This window comes from Marmota marmota, unplaced genomic scaffold (assembly GCF_001458135.2).
Source record: "Marmota marmota marmota unplaced genomic scaffold, marMar, whole genome shotgun sequence".
Taxonomy (NCBI): Eukaryota; Metazoa; Chordata; class Mammalia; order Rodentia; family Sciuridae; genus Marmota; species Marmota marmota.
In genome coordinates, this window is record NW_025999869.1 from 23,520,096 (window position 1) to 23,539,052 (window position 18,957).

Sequence of the window (18,957 nt, forward strand, 5' to 3'; positions counted from 1 at the left end):
CTTAATCATTTCATAAATAATATTAAGTTAATTGACATCTTACAGAATGTTAAATTAAATAAAAGTATCTATTTGGCAAACTGGAGGAGAACACTTCAGTGATTTTTGTTATTTGAAACATCTCAAATACTTTACGCTTTCTGCTTGTGTGAGGTGGTAAAGTAGCAGCACTCCTGAAATATTTACTTTACCTCTGAAGTTTATTTTATTTTACTTTATTTTAGGTACTGGGAATTGAACTCAGGGGTACTTACCACAGAGCCACATCCTCAGCTCTTTAAAAAATTTGTTTTTTATTTGAGGCAGGTTCTCGCTAAGTTGCTTAGGGGCTTTGCTAAGTTGCTGAAGCTGGCTTTGAACTTGTGATCCTCCTGCCTCAGCCTCCTCAGCTGCTGGGATTACAAGCATGTACCACCATGCCTGGTTTGCCTCTGAAGCTTAATTACATTGAAAATTAAGAGCCGCTCTTGGTTGACTCTCATTCTTTTTTTTTTTAAGATTTTTTTTTCAGTTTTCGGCGGACACAACATCTTTGTTTGTATGTGGTGCTGAGGATCGAACCCGGGCCGCACGCTTGCCAGGCGAGCGCGCTACCGCTTGAGCCACATCCCTAGCCCCTGACTCTCATTCTTGCTGCAAAAAAATGTCCTTTCCCTCCTCCATATTCTACTCCAGGCACAGAAAGGTAAGTACCATATGATCTCACTCATGGGTGGAATGCAAAAAGAAATGAAGAGGAGAGCTGTAACCAGGGGCTGGGGAAAGTAGTAGAGAGGAGGAAATGTTGATCAGCAGATACTAAATTACAGTTAGATTATAAGAAGATCTGACGTGCTATTACACGGAAGGGTGACTATAAATAGTGATCCTGTGTTACATGTCCTTAGAAGAAAGGATTCTGAATGTTTCGATATAAAAAAGGTAAATGTTTGAGGACTTAGATATGTTTAACCTACCAATGTGTACATATATCAAACATCACATGGTATCTATTTATATGTACAGTTAAAATATGTCTAATAAAAAAATACAAGCTTTGGTTACAATTGGCAGGTTAGTCTCAACTTTCCATCATCCACTCGGTATTTATCACACCAAGAAACTCTTGCAAGTACTCTAAGAATTGTTTGACTCTCCGTCTTTCCTGGCCACACTTTTTCTGTAAAAATAATAGACAATTGAAGAAAACTGTCAGTTTCTGTAGAAACAGGCACAGCCAGACAAATACAATTCCCATAGAAATGTTCATAACTTACTTTTTGGATGTCAATGTATTTTTTCATTAAAGACAAGTTTTGGAATAGTCTTTCCACAGCATCGCCTTGTGCAGTTTGATTCTTCAGCGTATCTATTCCCTGAAAGATTTCTTCAATGCATAGTTGGTGCTAAATGAGGAAGATTTAAAAAGATTTAAAAGAATGAGAGCCAACCAAGAGTGGCTCTTAATTTTCAATGTAATTAAACTTCACAGGCAAGCCAGGCATGGTGGTGCAAATTATCAAAACACAATATAAAAGTTGGGTCTATTGCATAACACTCCTATGTTCCACTGTAGAACATTCCTATATGTGAATACATGACTGGTGTAACTCCACATCATGTATAACCACAAAATTGGGAAGTTATACTGCATGTATGTATGATATGTCAAATACATTTACTGTCAAGTATAACTAAAAAGAACAAATAATAAAAATTAAAAAAACTTTGTCATCCCACAATGTATACATATTTCAAAACATAATATTAGAAACAATAAATATACACAATTTTAATTTGTCAACTTTAAAAAATCAGAAAAAAAAAATCTGGTCCCAAAAGTTAGGCTTCATTTTATGGCATTTGTTCTCCTCCAAAGAGTTTTATTGCTTGTTTCTTTCCCAAGTGGCAAACTACCTCATGCTGAGAAAATCATCAACAGATAGATGAAGCTTTTTAATTACTGAAGAGCATTACAAAAGTTATTAAGAAATTACACAAGGGCTGGGGTTTTGACTCAGCGATGGAGCACTCGCCCAGCATGTGCGGGTCACTGGGTTTGATCCTCAATACCACATAAAAATGGAACAAAGGTATTGTGTCCAACTAAAACAAAATATTTTAAAAAATAAATTACACAATATTGGGTGCAGTGGTGCATGCCTGTAATCCCAGTGACTCCAGAGGCTAAGGCAGGAGGCTCCAGGCCAGCCTGGGCAACTTAGTGAGACCCTGTCTCAAAATAAAAAATGAAAAGGGATGTAGTTCACTGGAAGAGAACCCTTGGGTTCAATATCCAGTACCACTAAAAGAAAAAAGAAAAGAAACTACATAACCAGAAATAAAGTGTTCAGGAAATGAACACATAACACAATTATGTTACTAATAGAACTCACATCAGTGTTTTCTTTTATGGTTTAGACTGGTAATTTTAATTCATTTAGTCTAATGAAATAGTATATTTTACCTTTGAGTATGACCATTATGTGTTTCAAATGTACATAATACCATTATATAGTCATAATCATTTAACTATGTGAAAATTATTAAGAGGGCATTTGTTGTTATATTTTAATGTCTACCGATCATGATTCTAAAAATATGACCCAAGTTACTAAGAGTATAACAGAGAATTAAAAGCTGCTTTTTCTAAAAGCACTGACTCTTCCTTTGGGCCTGCAGATGCCCAATGGGTAACTAAAATCAGAGAAGTTTTGGCATCTCTGCTTCCATTTCATCTGTCACCTTTATTACCTTCAATTAGGGTAACATAGTTCTGTGTGCAGGCATAATAATATAAGGTTTATTGATCCTAAATTTACCTATCCTCTCTTGTTCCCCTTCAAGACAGAGGACACCAATAGAAGAGTAACTATGATATTTTCAAGATTTGCAGAGACATTCAACTGCCAGCTTTTACAACCTCCTGCTCCAGAGCCCGAGAGCAGCACCTAGAAGTCTCCAGTCATTGCCCTACCCCTTCCAGAGGCAGTGAAGATTGCAAAGATCACCCCAAGGTGGGACTACTCCCCTAAGCAGGAATAATTATTTAGGGAAACCAAATTGCCCCCTTTCAATATCACAGATCTAATAGATGAACACCCAAGCAGCAAATAGAGATCGCTCCCTCAAGTACTAAGGGCTTCCTGGAGCCATTCTGCATCACCAGGATTGAGATAATAATGTTCAACTTGACCAAGACTTTTAAATTATGCATATCTCTCACCCCCCTGCCTGAATTCTTCCTCCATTTAAACCTAAAGTTCTTATCAGTATCCCCAAGACAGGGCTGAGACACTTGATGTACAGTTCCTTGCCTACTCTTCATCATTATTTTTTCCGTTTGATTTTTGGGGTGAGTGACCAGACCTGATTTATTTGGACCCCCAGAGTTGAGCCTCTGATCTAGGTCTCCAGTACAGTACTTTCAGAATGATATTAGACAGAGGGCTGGGGCTGTGGCTCAATGGTAGAGCGCTTTGTCTAGCATGTGTGAGGCAGTGGGTTCTATCCTTGGCACCACATAAGAATGAATAAATAAAATAAAGGTAATGTTATATCTGATTTTTTTTTTAAAGAATGATATTAGATAGAGAATGGCCATAGACGGTCAGAACTGAGAAGAGACTAGCAGGCACCTCTCAGCCCTTGTGGGATTCTTCTGGGAAAAAAAAAAAACTCTAACATGAGGTTCTTTGGGGTAGAGAACTGAAAATATCACCAAAGCCTGATCCACTTGCTTATTCTAATTTTAAAAGTCATTCCTAAGATTCTAATTTTAAAACTCATTCCTAAGATCTCTAAGTACATACATTCACATCCACCCCATGTGAAAACAAAAGAAAATTACGTAGTTCCAAAGACAACTAATGATTTATAGTGTAAAATCTGAAAGTTGCTTTTTCATGGGATCGGTTTGTTGAATCATAATTTAACTTACATTTTTATGTGCAGGAACAGGAATCCTCAGGGTCTGGAAAAGGAAAGGTCAAATAATTATTTTTAAAGCCCTCAATCATTCATAACTTTCATTATTATGCTTGCTAGTGATGTGGTTTTCACCTATGCTCATAATTTTGTTATTTATAACGGATCTTTATACACATAAATGAAATACCACATATAATTATGCATTTTAAAGAAATGCAGGAATGAAAAAGACTTACCTCATTGCCTATTAGCACCGTTTGATGAGTGGAAAGCAGGGTCAAAGTCTCTTTCACCAATGTACTCATGGGAATTTCCAAGACCAAGGCACAAGTGTAGGCAGCTCCAAGAGCTACCAAACTCAAGCGCAGCAGCATCCCCATGGCTTGAAATGCTCACAGTTTGCAAAGAAAGCTAAGAAAGTGCTTAGCATGAGATTGCATCCCCAACCAATTTATTCTCTCTCTTTGAGGAAATGAATAATTTCTAACAATCAGATAGAGAATGTCTAATGATGGCAAATGGTGAAACTAAATGTTTCCAATGCCTTGTATCTTAAATAAATTTACTTTTTATTTTATTTTTTTCAGTTCTAAGGATGAAACATAGGGCTTCTGTATGCTAGGGAAAGTGCTCTATCACTGAAGTACATGCCCGACCTTTTCTAAATTTTTAATTTATTTTGAGACAGAGTATTGCTAAATTGCCTGGGCTATTTTTGAACTTGTGATTACCTGCCTCAGCCTCCCATGTAGCTGGGATTACTGGTGTGTGCCACCTTTCCTGGCTTATCTTTTGAAAAATCCCTACTTCTTCCTTTTTAAAAACATTTTCCATGACAAATGAAAATTTGTAGGTTGATATACATCAATATCTCATGTTTGCATTAATTAAAATCAGAAGATTGAATTTCTTTTAAAAGAGGTACGCACAAAGGAATAGAAACCGCTCAACAGAATTTTATACTAAATGAGAATATTTTCCAGAGGAACTAACTTCTACTGTGGTTGTGGCTGGATTGATCTGTCTCAAAAAGAATTGAAAATACTGGTGGGCAAAAAGACAGTCATTAAAGCAGAGACCACTAAGATTTGGTAAGATCAAGTTGTGTTCGATAGGGTCTTGATTAGGATACTTTCTGTTCTCAGTGACCCCAAGCCTAACCCAAACAGGGTAGAGATAAGCAGAGAATTTGGGTCATATATCTGGTGGAGGTTCCTGTCTGTTCTACTTGCTTTGACGGCTCTTCCTTGACTCCATTCTTAGGCAGCTGTCCCACTGTGGCCCCAAAATGAGGCCAGAACTCCTGGATCTATATGTATCCCGTCATGAGCAGCAGGAAAAAAAACAGTTTTTCTTTTCTGATCATTCAATCAGAACAATTCAGATGCTTTGTGAAAGGGTCGATGTGTTCACCCTTGAACTATGGCTAGGGGCATGAGCTATACTCATGGGTTCTCTCTGAATTAGAGGTAGACTTCATTTCCCCAAACCACACAGCTGAGGAATGTGGGGTCCTAGGTAGTTGTAAGAGGGCCAGGGATGCTGAGATGGTAACTAATAAATACCTGTCACAGACACATAACACATGGGCATGGCCTTTCCTGTGTGTCCCACAAGGTTAGGTGAGGGGTTCTTTCAAACCTTGGATGGGCTATGTATGAACATGTGTACTCAAGGGAATCAGCCTTTGCTCCTTAGGCTCAGACCTATATTTTCAAGAAAAGAGCAAATAAAACTCCCTTCTAGGCCTCAGTCTTTCTTTCTTGGCTCAGCACACATGATGGTATGGAGGGTTTCAATTTGCATCCTAAAGTAGTTGTGTTGGTGGCCTGGAAGTCTGACTTTAGGACTATCTTGAGCATCTAACACAGGTGGTAATAAACACAAAATGTGACCCAGAACCCTTCTCCAAAGCTGGATGCTATTCTCCATGAGAAACAGGCAGCGAGGGGATAGATACACTTCTAACATGTATGTGATCCCAGATCTGCATTGTCTATATAAAAACACAGCATTCTGGGAGTGGTGGTGCACACCTGTAATCCCAGTGGCTCAAGAGGCTGAGCAAGGAGGATCAAAAATTCAAAGTCAGCTTCAGCAACTTAGCGAGATCCTGTCTCAAAAAAAAAAAAAAAAAAAAAAAAGCGGGGTGGGGGTGGGGAATATGGTTCAGTGATTAAGTGCCCCAAGTTCAATCCCTGGTACCGAAAACAACAGCAACAAAACCCCCCAGTATTCCAGTGGCATCTGCTCACACCATGTCTGCTTTTGTGTATGTGTGTGTGTGTGGGGGGGAGTGTGTATATATGCATACCTGCTGAAGTCTGGGGCTCTTAGGCATGCCTGATTTGAAAATCTGAGAAATGTTGGCTCACTACAGTGTTATAAATCATAGTAGTCTTGGTTCAAGGGTATTTTAAAATGGTGCTCTTAGAATACAAGTCAAGTTCTAGTTCAGCCTTCCTTGCCAAAGGGTATGAGAGGATTCTTTCTGCTTCCCCTCTGAGACCTTTGGGCTACACTGAGGAAATGTGGGCTTAGATAAAACTTTCACGGAAATCATCAAATAGCTTATAATTCCAGTATCTTGAAGATTTGAGAGTTAAATTATATCATAGGGCTACACAACTAGAGGAGGTAGCAGATTGAGATGCCAATGTTCCAGACTTCACTGGGAAGGAGAAAACTCACCAACCAATCAACCACTATTTTTAGGGGAATAGTGAGTGATATGGGCAGGTGCTGCTTTCTCAGCACTCAGGTGTGATACCCTTGGGCTTACATTTTGAGATCATCCAGTTTGTCAAAGAAGTCTGAAATTTTGATTGTTTTGTATAATCTGATTTTCAAATATCAACAGCTCCAGGGTACCATTTTGCAGTCTGATTTGCAATATAACTGTGGGTTCCTATTGGAAGGCTGATTACAAAAAATACTTCCTATTTAAAATTGTATTTCTGGGCTGGGGTTGTAAAGCAGTAGAGCGCTCACCTAGCTTGTGCAAGGCCTCAGCACCGCATAAAAATAAATAAATTAATTAAATAAAGGTATTGTGTAATATAAAAAAATTGTATTTCTTTAAAGTTTAAAAAATTATAAAATGCATATAACAAAATCTAACTTCTTATCCATTTTTTAAATGTACAACTCAGAAATATTTAGAATGTGTGCAACAAATCTCCAAACTATTTCCATCTTGGAAAACTAAAACTCTGCTAACATTGGACAGTAACTCCCAGTTCCTCCTCCTGCTGCACCTGGCGACTTCTCTTCTACTTTCTGTCTCTATGAATTCAACTACTCCAGAGCCTTAAAAAAAATCATATAGTATTTTTTTGTGACTGGCTTATTTCACTTGGCATTATGTCTGTCCGTGTTGTAGCATGTATGAGAATTTCCTTCCTTTTTAAGGCTGAATAATTTCTATTGCATGTATAGACCATATTTTGTTTATCCCTTTGTCTGTTTAGGGTTTGGGTGGCACTGGGGATAGAATCCATGTCCTCTACTGTTCCAAGCATGCACTCAACCACTTAGCTGCCTTCCCAGCCCTAGCCCTTTGTAGGTTGATAGACACTTTGGTTGCTTTCAACTTTTTCCTATTGTGAATACTGCTGCCTGGAAGATGAGTGTACAAAATTATATTCCTTTTCTCTGCCTCTGTCTTTCTTTGTTTCACTCTATGTTGCCCATGCTGGTCTCCAACTGCTGGGCTCCAGGGATTCTCCTGCCTCAGTTCCCTGAATAGCTAAGGCTACAAGCATACATCACTGCACCTGGCTAAAATTTCTATAAAGTTGTTGTGTCATTAGCTTTTCCTCTATGAGACCTCCTTAACCTGACTACAAATTTTCTCAAGTAGGGACTGTAAAATGATGTATTTTTAAAAAAAATTTTACATGTTGATGATCTTCATTTTATTCATTTATTTATATGTTGTGCTGAAAATCGAACCCAGTGCCTCATGCATGCTAGGCAAGCACTGAACCACAACCCCAGCCCTCAAATGATGTATTTGAAAGAGCTTCATTAACATAAAATTCGAAATAAATGTTGATGATTGCAATCTCCTTTGCAGAAGAATTCCAAATAACTTATGTGGATATTCCCCCCTCAAGGAGATGTAGTGTGATCCCCATTTCCTTAAGAGTGGGATTCACATGATGGCTTTGTTTTTAAAAAATCAAACAGGAGGATAAGGGAGTAACTTTACACAGAGTAACTCGATAAACTTTTGGCCTAAGCTAGGTGATGGAGGTCAACATCAGCAGTGGTAACTCGTGTTAATAGTATATACGTTTGATGTGATGTCATAAGAATAGCATTTTATCTCTGTGGCCCCCTCCAACCTATAACCTCTGTCTGACCATGAGAAAAATACTGCCCATACCCAAAGAAAAGGACAAAATACTTGATGACCTTATAACTATTAAGGTCATTAAACAAACAAACGAAAAATAGCACTCTCAGAGATGGTCACAGTCCAGAGGCATCTAAGGGACATATCCTGGATGAAATTCAGGAACAGATGGAGGACAGTAAGTAAAACTAAGGAGATTAAAAAAAAAAAAAATCTGGGGCTGGAATTGTAGCTCAGTGGTAGAGTGCTTACTAGCATATGTGAGATACTGAGTTCAATTCTCAGCACCACATATAAATAAAAAGAAGGTCCATCAAAAACTAAAAAAAAAATTTTTTTTTTAAAAATCTGTGGAATCTAGTAAAGTACCAATCAATGTTGGTTTCTTAGTTACAAAAATGTACCATTGTAATATTCACACAGGGGAAAACTGAGTGCAGGGTACACTGGAACTCTCTCTAATACTCTTGAAACTTTTCTTTGCATCTGAAATTACTCAAAAAGTTCATTTTAAAAGAACAATGTGGGCCAGGGATGTAGTACAGTAGGTAGAGAACTTGCCTAGAATGTGCTGAGACTTAGGTTCAATCTCCAGCACCAAGGTGTGTTTGTGTCTGGAGGGGGTGGCCCTGCAAGTTGAAAAAAGTTCATGATTATTTTTACTATTATTATTTAAAAAGACTTTGTATCCCATGAATACCATGCATGGAACCATTTCACCTCTCCACCTGTGTTTTTTGGGAATAAGGTTTTTATTTATTATTTCTCCTTGAGTTCTACCGTATTGTAGACAATTAATGTTACTTATATTAATAAGCAGGCTCTTTGTTGTATTAGCCGAACAAATTAATATGAATACTTTGGAAATTCAAGGAGTTTGTTCCCTGTGCTGGGAAATTGAAGTAACAGAAACAACTTTGGCAGGACTCTAGGAAAATAGAACAAAGCCCCAAGGTTTAGTTATAGACACCAAACCAATGTAAACAACTGTGACATTTTAAAAAATCCACATTATTTTAGGGGAATAGAAAGAAATTAGCAGTCAGTACTCTGAATTAAAAAAAATTTAATACAATAATTTTATGTATTTATTTTTATGTGGTGCTGAGGATCGAACCCAGTGCCTCACATGTGCCAGGTGAGTGCTCTACCATTGAGCCACAACCCTAGCCCAGTACTCTGAATTTTAAAAAATGATTGGTAATTATGTAATTTAGAAAAAGAACTTTGAATAACTTTGTTAATTATAATGTTACATATTGAAATAATACATAAGATAACGTTATTTAAATGTATAATATATAATTTAAATGTACTTTAAATGTATAATATATAAAATATATTTAAATGTATACTATATAAATGTATAATATATAAAATGATATATAATAATAAAGTAAAATTTGTGTTTAAAAATAATGTTCAAAAAGGTATGTTAGTGGGTAACATTCAGTCTTTTGTCATAAAATTTTTATCTTTATTAGTGGTTTTGCATATTGGTGACATGGGCTTTTTTTTAAATTTTAAGCTGGTAACTGTGGTTTTTACTGTGTGTAGTCATTTAAGGTCAAATGACTTTTCCATGAATTGATCCTAATCTATCAACTGAGCATGATCCCCAAAAGTTTTGTGGTGACTAAATGTTAATTGATAACATCTCCTTTTCTTTTTGACTTTATTTTAATCTCCATCCATTCAATCCTCAAGCATATCTTCATTAGAATTTTTGAACAAAAAAAGTTATAGGAAAAATACACACTTAAATTTCCCCTTTGCATAATAAATGTGTTTTTTGATGACTTCTTCCAATCTTTACTGATGCATAGACAGTTTTACAGTGTTATAATCAATGAATATGTACAATTTGCACTTATCTTTTTTGCTTATTAATATTTCTCAATTGTATTTCTATAGTTTTGCATATAGGTAGTTTCCTACTTATTGTTTTAATGGTTACATGGTATAAGATGAAATTGATGTACCAGTTTTTTTCACAATTCCCTAACTTATAGGCTTTGGGGTTCTCTCTAGCATTATAAAATTAAATAATGCAACTAGAAACTCCTTTGTGGAATAAAAGAATATTTCTTTTTGCTAGGGAATTTATATGATCATTTTTATGGTTTTGGTTACATTTCACCATATCATTCTCTAAAAACTTTCAATACACGAAGAAGAAATCCTTTTTACATTATTGGTTTACAACTTATAAAGCACTTTCACAAAAAGAACTTTAATTCTGACATCAGCACTGTGAGATAGATTTCTTTACCTGAAGGTCCATTAGCACCAGGCTTTCACAGTCTGGAGAATTTAATGAGTGAATGATTTCAGAAGGAGGAAGTGGTAATTGGAGTTTGATAACCGTGTTGGTAAAGCTAAATAAGTAATGCTGATTTAAAAAATAACTTATTTAACTTATATTGTCTCTTATTTCAAGACAACAAGGAACAAAAATTGCAAACAATTATAACATGGGAGATGGAGTGGGTGATCAGAGTTGGCATATTTTACAGTCTGTAATGTTCAGAAGAATGCTAAAAATATTAATTTTATATTTCAAAACAGGCATTGAAAACGTTAAGAGTAATAATTAAAATCATAGAAATAAAATGTATATCCTTAAACCAGTGGAGTGAAACAAGAGAATAAAGCAGCTCAATTAAGGGGATGGCATTATGGCTTAGTGGCCTTACATGTTTGATCCTTAGCACCACATAAAAAAAATAAATTAAATAAAATAATTATTCTTAAAAGTTTATCTTTAAAAAAGAAGCTCAATTAATCTAGAAAACTGGTTAAGAGAAAGAGAAGCAAAGAGAAAATCTTTAAAAATCCAAATTTACCAGGAATCAGTAATTGAAAACAAGTTCATCTATATATACTATAAAATTGTATTTAAAATCATCAGCTATTTTCAAGAGATACCTAACGGAAAATGATGTCAAAAGTTTGAAAATCAAGCATTCTATAGAAAAATATACCAAACAAATACTAATCAAAAGAAGGCTCATATCAATACTGGAAAAAAATTATGTTGGAAAGTATTATAAGGATGAAGAAGTTCCATAGTAGGTATAAGATAAAGTAGTTTTATTTTTCATTACACTAATTTTGCTACAAGCAAAACCAAACATTTTTCAAAAGTATGTAAGTAGTTTACTGAGAAGTGGGGACTTGACTGATTTACCTTTTAGCTCTTTTTATTTTAGGATCTAGTTGTGCTCACTGAAAAAGATTTTCTACCCCAATCCTAGAGCTTTGCCTTGGTTTTATAGTTTCCTATTGTTACAAAGTTGATTTTTTTTTTTTGTAATGGAATCTGGCTACCTTGTCATTTCCATTTTTTCCCCTTTCAACTTACTAATTTATTCTGAAGTATTTTAAAGTCTCCAATGGTCAGTATGACACCATCACTAATACTTCCATATGCATCTCAAAAATATAGTTTTCTTACACGGCAAAAAAGTTTTTGTTTAAAGTTGGTGATGGACCTTTATTTAATTTATTTATATGTGGTGCCAAGAATCAAACCCAGTGCCTTACACATGCCAGGCAAGTGCTCTACCAGAGCTACAACCCAGCCCAAGAAAGTTTTCTTAAATATCACATCTAATATAATAAAATTAACGATTCTTCTTTTTATCATCTAGTTTCCAGTCTACATTCAAATTTCCTAACATGACCCCCAAATATTCCTCATGTCTACGTGCAAACCAAGAGCATGTGATACATCTAGGTGATGTGTACCTCAAATCTGTTTAATTTCAAACAATTCTTTAAAGTCCACAACAGTCCTTGCTTTAATGACACTAATCTCCTGAGAGCCTGAGCCAATATCTTATAACATGTTCCATCTTCTGGAGTTACCTTTTCGTCTTTACAGTGCTGTTAATTTAATCCTTATAATTCCTGTTAACTGGAAGCTAAATCTAAAGGTGTGATTAGATTTGATTCAAGTTAAGCTTCTCTCTCTTAAACCCCCTCTCAACTTTTGCTTTAAAAAAAAAAAAAACAGCATAAGGAGTAATGCTGGGGACTTTATACTGAGATTAGAGACATGCAATTAAGTCATTACTAATTTCTTGTTACTTTGAGTCACAAAATTCTCCTTTAAAGTAGAAGTAATTACATTTCTGACCTTTTATTCCTTTAGAGTATCTGGATCTTCATCTATCTGGAACTTACAGTAATAAGTAAAATATGGTATAGACTTGCTTTTTTTTCTTTCTATTGATATTCTGAAATCCACAAAATTTTTTCTTAGTGGTCTTGGTGGGGAATGAATCTTTATATTTGTCAAAACTCATGGAACTGTATTCTGGAAAATGGTGAATTTATGGTATGAAATTATGGTTCAATAAACTTGACTTTCAAACTTACTTGAATAGCTTTTTCTCCAAAAGAAGATATACGAATGGACAATAAGCATCATTTACTTTATTGAAATGCATATTAAAACTATAAATGAGATACCACCTCACACTCACTAGGATGACTACAGAAATAACAAGTGTTGGTGAGGATGTTGATAAATTGAAACCTTTGTACACTGGAATGTAAAAAGGTACAGCTGCTGTGAGAAAAAACATGGCAGTCCCTCAAAAAATTAAAAAAAAGAATTGCCATATAACCTAGAAATCCATTTTTTTTTTGGGTATATACCTAAAAGAAATGAAAGCATGGTCTCAAAGAGATAGATATATGTACGCCCATATTCACAACAGCATTATTTACAATACCCAGAAACATGGAAGCAACCCAAATGCCATAGATAGATGAATGGATAAACAAAATGTGATGTATACACAAAATGGAATCTTAGCCTTAAAAAAAGGATTTAAATTCTAACAATTGCTACACCATAGATGAATTTTGAGGTCATTATGCTCAGTGAAATCAGCCAGTCACAAAAAGACAAATATTGTAATTCAACTTCAACAAGATTATTAAAAAATAGTCAAAAATCATAGAGGCAGATAATAGAATGGTGGTTTCCAGGAGTTGGTAAATGGTGTTACTGTTCAATGGCTATACAGTTTCAGTTCTGCAAAATGGAAAGACAGAAGGTGATGATGGTGGCACTATGATGTGAATATATTTAATGTCACTGAGCTGTATTCTTAAAATGGTCAAGATTAAAATTTTTTTTTATGTATTTTACCACATCTTTAAAAACTGGGAATAAAGGGTCTTTAACCTTTCCCATTGTTTTATTACACTGGTCTGTCAACTAAGACATAAATATATAATTTCAGTCCATTTTGTTGCATTGATAATTTTAAATCTCTTGTAATAAATGATGTGTTCATGTTCTCTTACTTGGTAGTGTGCTTTTATAGTTAGGAATGAGAATAAGGATTTTTTGGTCATCACAGGAACATTGCTGGCTTTGTTCCTGTGGCGAGCAAATAAATCCTCATAACCTCCAAAATTAAAAGTAAAATATAAAGAAGCATGTTTGATATCTCTCATCAATAGAACATTATTTAGTAACACAACTATAGAGAAAAGTCAGGTTATTTAACTCAGAACTAACTTAAATTTAGGACTGCAACATAGAAACCTATGGAATTAAATTTTGTCTGAAAAAGATATCTTTTGTTAGCATTTACAGGTAGGCATTCTTAAAAATACAGGCTCTGAACAGCTCTGGTAGAAATCTGAAACACAGTAGTACAGGTTAGTGGCTGGAAGGCGGGACTAGAAGTGCTGTCTGAGTGACTGTGGAAGAACCAATCGGAAGTCGGCGAAAGTGTGGGAGGTGGGACCAGGAAGCCGGCTCTTCTGGCCAGGCACCCCGTGGTTACCATGGTGATGCAAACAACATGGAGTCCGCTGTCCATTGTCGGGGCAAAGGTTTCCCAAGTTTTCCTAGCTGATTGCATTTTATTTTCCCCTGCCTGGCCAAGATCCTACTGCGGCAGCAGCTTGTTCTGTCTCTGCGACCTACGGTTGCAGCTCGTGTACATCCTGCACTTTTTTCTGTGGCACGTGGGTGCTCCAAAGGTTTTTTAGCAGCAAACGCTAGCATTACCATCAGATTTTAAGTTAGTCTGTGTTTGGCATTTAGGTCAAGTAATTCAAGGGTTAAAAGCATTGCAGGCCGCAGGGGCTAGGACCCCATAGCGAGCAGCAGCGGCTAAAGTCTCTTGTCCCCAGCGGCTGAGTTACAGCCATTCTGATTCATAGGACAATCATGTAGTAAAAAGGTCTGTACATACTTTCTGAGTATTGACAAAAACAATAGAAAATTGAAACATTTCTCTCCAGATAAACATCACATTTTCTCTCCCTTTTTCTCACTCTCCTAGTGCAAACTTCTAGAACATAAAGGCCAAAAAATCTCTTTATTTTTTAAAGCTTTTTTTTTTTTTTAATGTGATGCTGAGGATCGAACTCAGGTTCCGCCCATGCTAGGCAAGCACTCTACCACTGAGCAACAATCCTAGCCCCCAAAAAATCTTTTATAAAAACAATTTTTAAAAATACACAAAAGCGCGCTTTCCATGGAGAGGACTCAACTCAACAACATAGCCCATCAGTCATCTTAATAACTATATTTATTTAGAGTCTCTACAATTATACCCCAGTATTAAAAATTTTAACGTCACAGATTTTCCTTTTGTCTAATTCACTTACTTTCTACAATTCTGCCCACAATACTCTGCAATCCTAAGCATGCTTAACTTCTGGGGAGAACTTTCAACTTCACTAACTTTCTTTAATATTTAGAAGTCCCTTAGGAGCCAGCATTTGTCGCTTTTGTCCCGGAGGCTTAAAGACGCAGATCTTTCGGCCCACGTTGGACGCCAATTGCTGGGTTTCTGTTCTCGCGACTAAAAGGCTCAGGGGTCACTCTAGTTAAACTGGGCTAACTGGGCTGCATGTAATAACCATGCAAGAGACACAAATACCTTTTTCTTTGGGGTTGCTGTGACCGCTCCTCTGACCTTAAGGGTCTGCAGAAAGAGAGAGAGAGCACGTGCTGACCCCTTTTATTGAGGAGAAGCTATTCAAATGAGGCAATGGGTCAAGTTTCAGGGGGCTGAGTATCTTCATGATGTCCACTGTCAGCAGGTTGACTAACACCTGGGTAGGCCACACCCAAGGGCACAGTAAGAGGAGGGGACACACACAAGGCACTTCCATGGATGATTCTATCCTAAATAGGGCAAGGGGTTATATTACAAAGGAACAGGTGAGCATAGCTTCACCCTTGGGGCTGTAGCAAGACACACCCATTTCTGTGACTGAGCGCCTCAGCACCCAGCTGGGGAGTGTAACTCAGTCACCTGTAAGGTTGGCCTCCCACAGTAGTGCAAGAGACTACTTCTCATTGGCCTTCCCCATCTGTTTTCCTAAACACATTAAATTTTTTGGTTTACGTATTAGGTTCTGTATATTATTTTCTTTGGATTGTGTGATTGGACAGCATTTCCTACATTTTTCCATCTCAGGAGCAAATTATACCATCGCATTAAAGTTTTTAATTTTAATATCTTCCAGAAATTTATTTCCAAAGATTTACCTATAGGTGATTACATGTTGTATCCTTCCATTAAGTTTGTTTCCAAGAAAGCAATATTCTCCATTTCGGAAGGTGATTTCTCCTTCCCTTATTTTAAAGCTATCTATCCCTGTTAGGTGCAGTGGTGCATGCCTGTAACCCCACTGGCTTAGGAGGATCCATGTTCATAGGAGGATCCCAAGTTCAAAGCCAGCCTCAGCAATTTAGCGAGGCCCTAACTACCAACCTTTAGTACCAATGGGGGGAAAAGGTATTTCTTTCCTGTGGAAGTGCTGTTAGGACTAGATTTCCTTTACATTCTACATATTTGCACAACTCTTTAATTAAAGAGTCCTACAACAGTAGTTCTCAGGATTTGTCTTAAAAGCCCCTTTACACTCATAAAAATTACTGTAGACCTCAAAGGGCATTTATGTGAGTTATAACTAGCAATATTCACAGTCAATTGGAAATTAAAATTGAGTTTCTTTTAACCATTGCACACATTCCATTGCAATGACGTATTCACACTCTTGTGATCAACGGAAACCCCTGGACATCAAGGAATGAGAGTGAGTTTTGACGTTTCTGGAACACGATTGATTCCACCCCATTCCAAGAGTCCCGGGGATAACGCTCTGAGAAACGCAGCGCGGCCCATCACAAGCCACTGTCTTCCTTTTGTGCTGCCCGGCACCAGCAAGAAGTTATAATCCGCATCAACACGCAACAGTATCTGGTCAAAACGCAGACGGTACCTATCTGGTCAAAACGCAGACGGTACCTGGAAGCGGGCACTACGCGCGCCGTACGCCTCGCTTCCCGGCGTGCACCGGGCATGCGGCGTGTGACGTAGAGGCGCTCGGGCCCACGTGACCTGTGGGGCCGCTGTAGCGGGAATCTGAGTTCCCGCGGTTGTAGGGTGGCTCGGCCTTTGCTTTTGTCTTAGGGCGGGTCCCCTTCCCTCTCGCCCTCCAGCCGGAAAGGAAGCGGGTGTGGAAGAAAGGGCTCCAGCCTGAGCCCCTGCCCCCTCTCGCTGCTCGCCCTCGGAACTTTTGGCCTTCCTGTGCCTTTCTCGTCCCACATTCGCCCTGCTGCAGCCTCACTGTTAAACCTCGGTGGGCTCCAGGCCCTTTGGTGTCGAGACACGAGACGTTTGCAAAAATGTCCCGGATCGAAAAGATGAGCATTCTGGGCGTGCGGAGTTTTGGAATAGAGGACAAAGATAAGCAAATTATCACTTTCTTCAGCCCCCTCACAATTTTGGTTGGACCCAATGGGGCAGGGAAGACGGTAAGTCCTGAGTAGCCTCCTTCCGTTTACTCGCCCCATGTTACGAATCCAGAAAATAAAATCCCTGGGGGAGTTCTGAACTCTGATTAGGGAAAGGAGAGGCGTACTTACTACTGTGCTTCTGGAGGCCTAGAAAGTGAGTCGGGGCGTGGCCTTTTGCGTCATCCCAGTCCCAGGCAGTTTGGGTGTCTGGGACAGCTCTGTGGACAGGTGTCGTTGAGAATCCCAGAGACCTGAACTCGGTCACGGTCCTACATGAAGACCTTTGGCTCATGCTGCTGTTATTTACCCCTGCCCCCTTGCTTTTGAAGCATAATATTCATTTCCAGTAGTTGGCCCATACAGGAATTCCTTAAAAAGTTATGAAGTATGATAAATAAACACTTGGTAAAGATGCCCACTGTTCCTAATAAATGGAAAACGAAATGACTTTAAAATGAAACTGATGTAGTGAGGATTTAGGTTCAATTGGAGAACTGTATTTGGTTGTTACTTAGTTTTTTTTTTACTTTTGCCCAATTAAAGTTGGAGCAGAGCTTGATTACTGCTATTGTTAAAAGCCCAGGTAATATTACAAATTTGAGTGAAAAATGTAACCAAGAGGTGTTCTGGTCCAGAAATAATAGCTTGAGAAAAGCAAAACATTATCAGTATAGGAATAAGCAGAGTCTAAGGGAAGAATTTGTGAAAAGCATGTAGAAAGGGAAGGTTGAGAGTTGAATGCTAGACTGTTGTCTACTTTTATTTATGTAAAAATGTTATATATTGTATGTCTATTATTTTCTCAGCATTGTACTAAGTGCACTACTGGAGGGAAGACTAATAAAGTGTTTTTGAGCACTGACCACCTGAATACAGATTTTTTTGCCTCATCATTTATTACTTGTGTGACTGCTGGCAAGTGACCTAACTTCACTGTTAGGTCTAGTTTTAAGTCTTAGTTTTGCCTTAGTTTTTTGATTCATAATATGGTGTAAAAATAGTTTCTATGGCCTAGGGTGAATGGGAGAATTCACTACTTGCATATAGGAATCTGTGTGTAATTGTTAACAGTTGTTTTGGAAATATTTTTCTTCTAAATCACGAATTCTTTATTTTAGGATGCCTTTTAAATTATATAGCTTTTTCTATGAGCTTACAGTAATTATTCTTTAAACTCTTAATCTTATCTTTATTATGAATTTATATTGTCAAATTTTTCCCAATCACATTCTTATAATCTCCATGAGAAATATTTTAGTAATGAATTAATATTTATGGTAAACTTAAGCAGTTCTCTTATAACTAGTATAATTTTCTATTTCTTTAGACCATCATTGAATGTCTAAAGTATATTTGTACCGGAGATTTCCCTCCTGGAACCAAAGGAAATACATTTGTTCATGATCCCAAGGTAATGGTGCTAGTAAAACTTCATTTTAAAATAAAATTTTTGTAATTATGAAAATGATAATGGCTTATTGTAGAGAAATTGGCAGTGGTAAAGTATAGAAATGAAAGTCACCTACACACACAGTCTTAGCACCCAGTGATAACCATTGTTGATATTTTTATGTGTTTTTCTCTTACTTTACATATTGTTTTACGTAACTGAGGTCATATTGTATCTAATTTTGTGTTCAGCGTTTTAAATTTTTTTCCCCACTACACATTATTCATAAAAGTCCTATGTCATGGACTGGAGTTGTGGCTCAGTGATAGAGTGCTTGCCTAGCATGTGCAAGGCCCTGGTGTGATCCTCAGCATCACATAAAAACAAATAAATAAAAAAAAGGTATTGTGTTCAAGTACAACTAAAAAAATAAATATTTTTAAAATTCTTAATATGGGCTTATGTTATATGATTGCTTCTTTTTAGTCTTTGTTTTATGAACATTTTTAGTAG

General features: G+C 37.0%; 2 protein-coding genes and 1 long non-coding RNA gene across 3 annotated transcripts in view; 2 read left to right on the forward strand and 1 right to left on the reverse strand.

Moving 5' to 3' along the window:
• Window positions 1-375: 375 nt before the first annotated feature.
• Window positions 376-11,372, forward strand: LOC125610701. The gene is made up of 3 exons (XR_007340702.1): window positions 376-685; window positions 2,827-2,996; window positions 11,361-11,372. It is a non-coding gene; the product is annotated as an uncharacterized LOC125610701 (long non-coding RNA).
• Window positions 1,061-4,289, reverse strand: Il5 (interleukin 5). The gene is made up of 4 exons (XM_015492823.2): window positions 4,146-4,289; window positions 3,920-3,952; window positions 1,257-1,385; window positions 1,061-1,159 (listed from the first exon to the last, which is right to left on the reverse strand). Exons 1-4 carry the CDS (start codon window positions 4,287-4,289, stop codon window positions 1,061-1,063), a joined length of 405 nt encoding a protein of 134 aa, XP_015348309.1.
• A 5,269-nt stretch (window positions 11,373-16,641) lies between the features above and the next one.
• Window positions 16,642-18,957, forward strand: part of Rad50 (RAD50 double strand break repair protein) — a 96,857-nt gene continuing 94,541 nt past the window's right edge. The window contains exons 1-2 of the mRNA XM_015492740.2: window positions 16,642-17,072; window positions 18,382-18,465. Coding sequence (XP_015348226.1) covers window positions 16,944-17,072; window positions 18,382-18,465 — 213 coding nt within the window. The 5' untranslated portion in view covers window positions 16,642-16,943. The remainder of the gene's footprint in view (window positions 17,073-18,381; window positions 18,466-18,957) is intronic.

Bases quoted from the DNA above. Each gene is read 5' to 3' on its own strand.
- Il5 (XM_015492823.2), bottom strand. From the start codon at position 4,289: ATGGGGATGCTGCTGCGCTTGAGTTTGGTAGCTCTTGGAGCTGCCTAC. The intron at 3,953-4,145 runs GTAAGTCTTTTT...TTCCTTTTCCAG, and splicing joins CGGTGCTAATAGGCAATGAG to ACCCTGAGGATTCCTGTTCC. The intron at 1,160-1,256 runs GTAAGTTATGAA...TTATTTTTACAG, and splicing joins AATACATTGACATCCAAAAA to AAAAAGTGTGGCCAGGAAAG.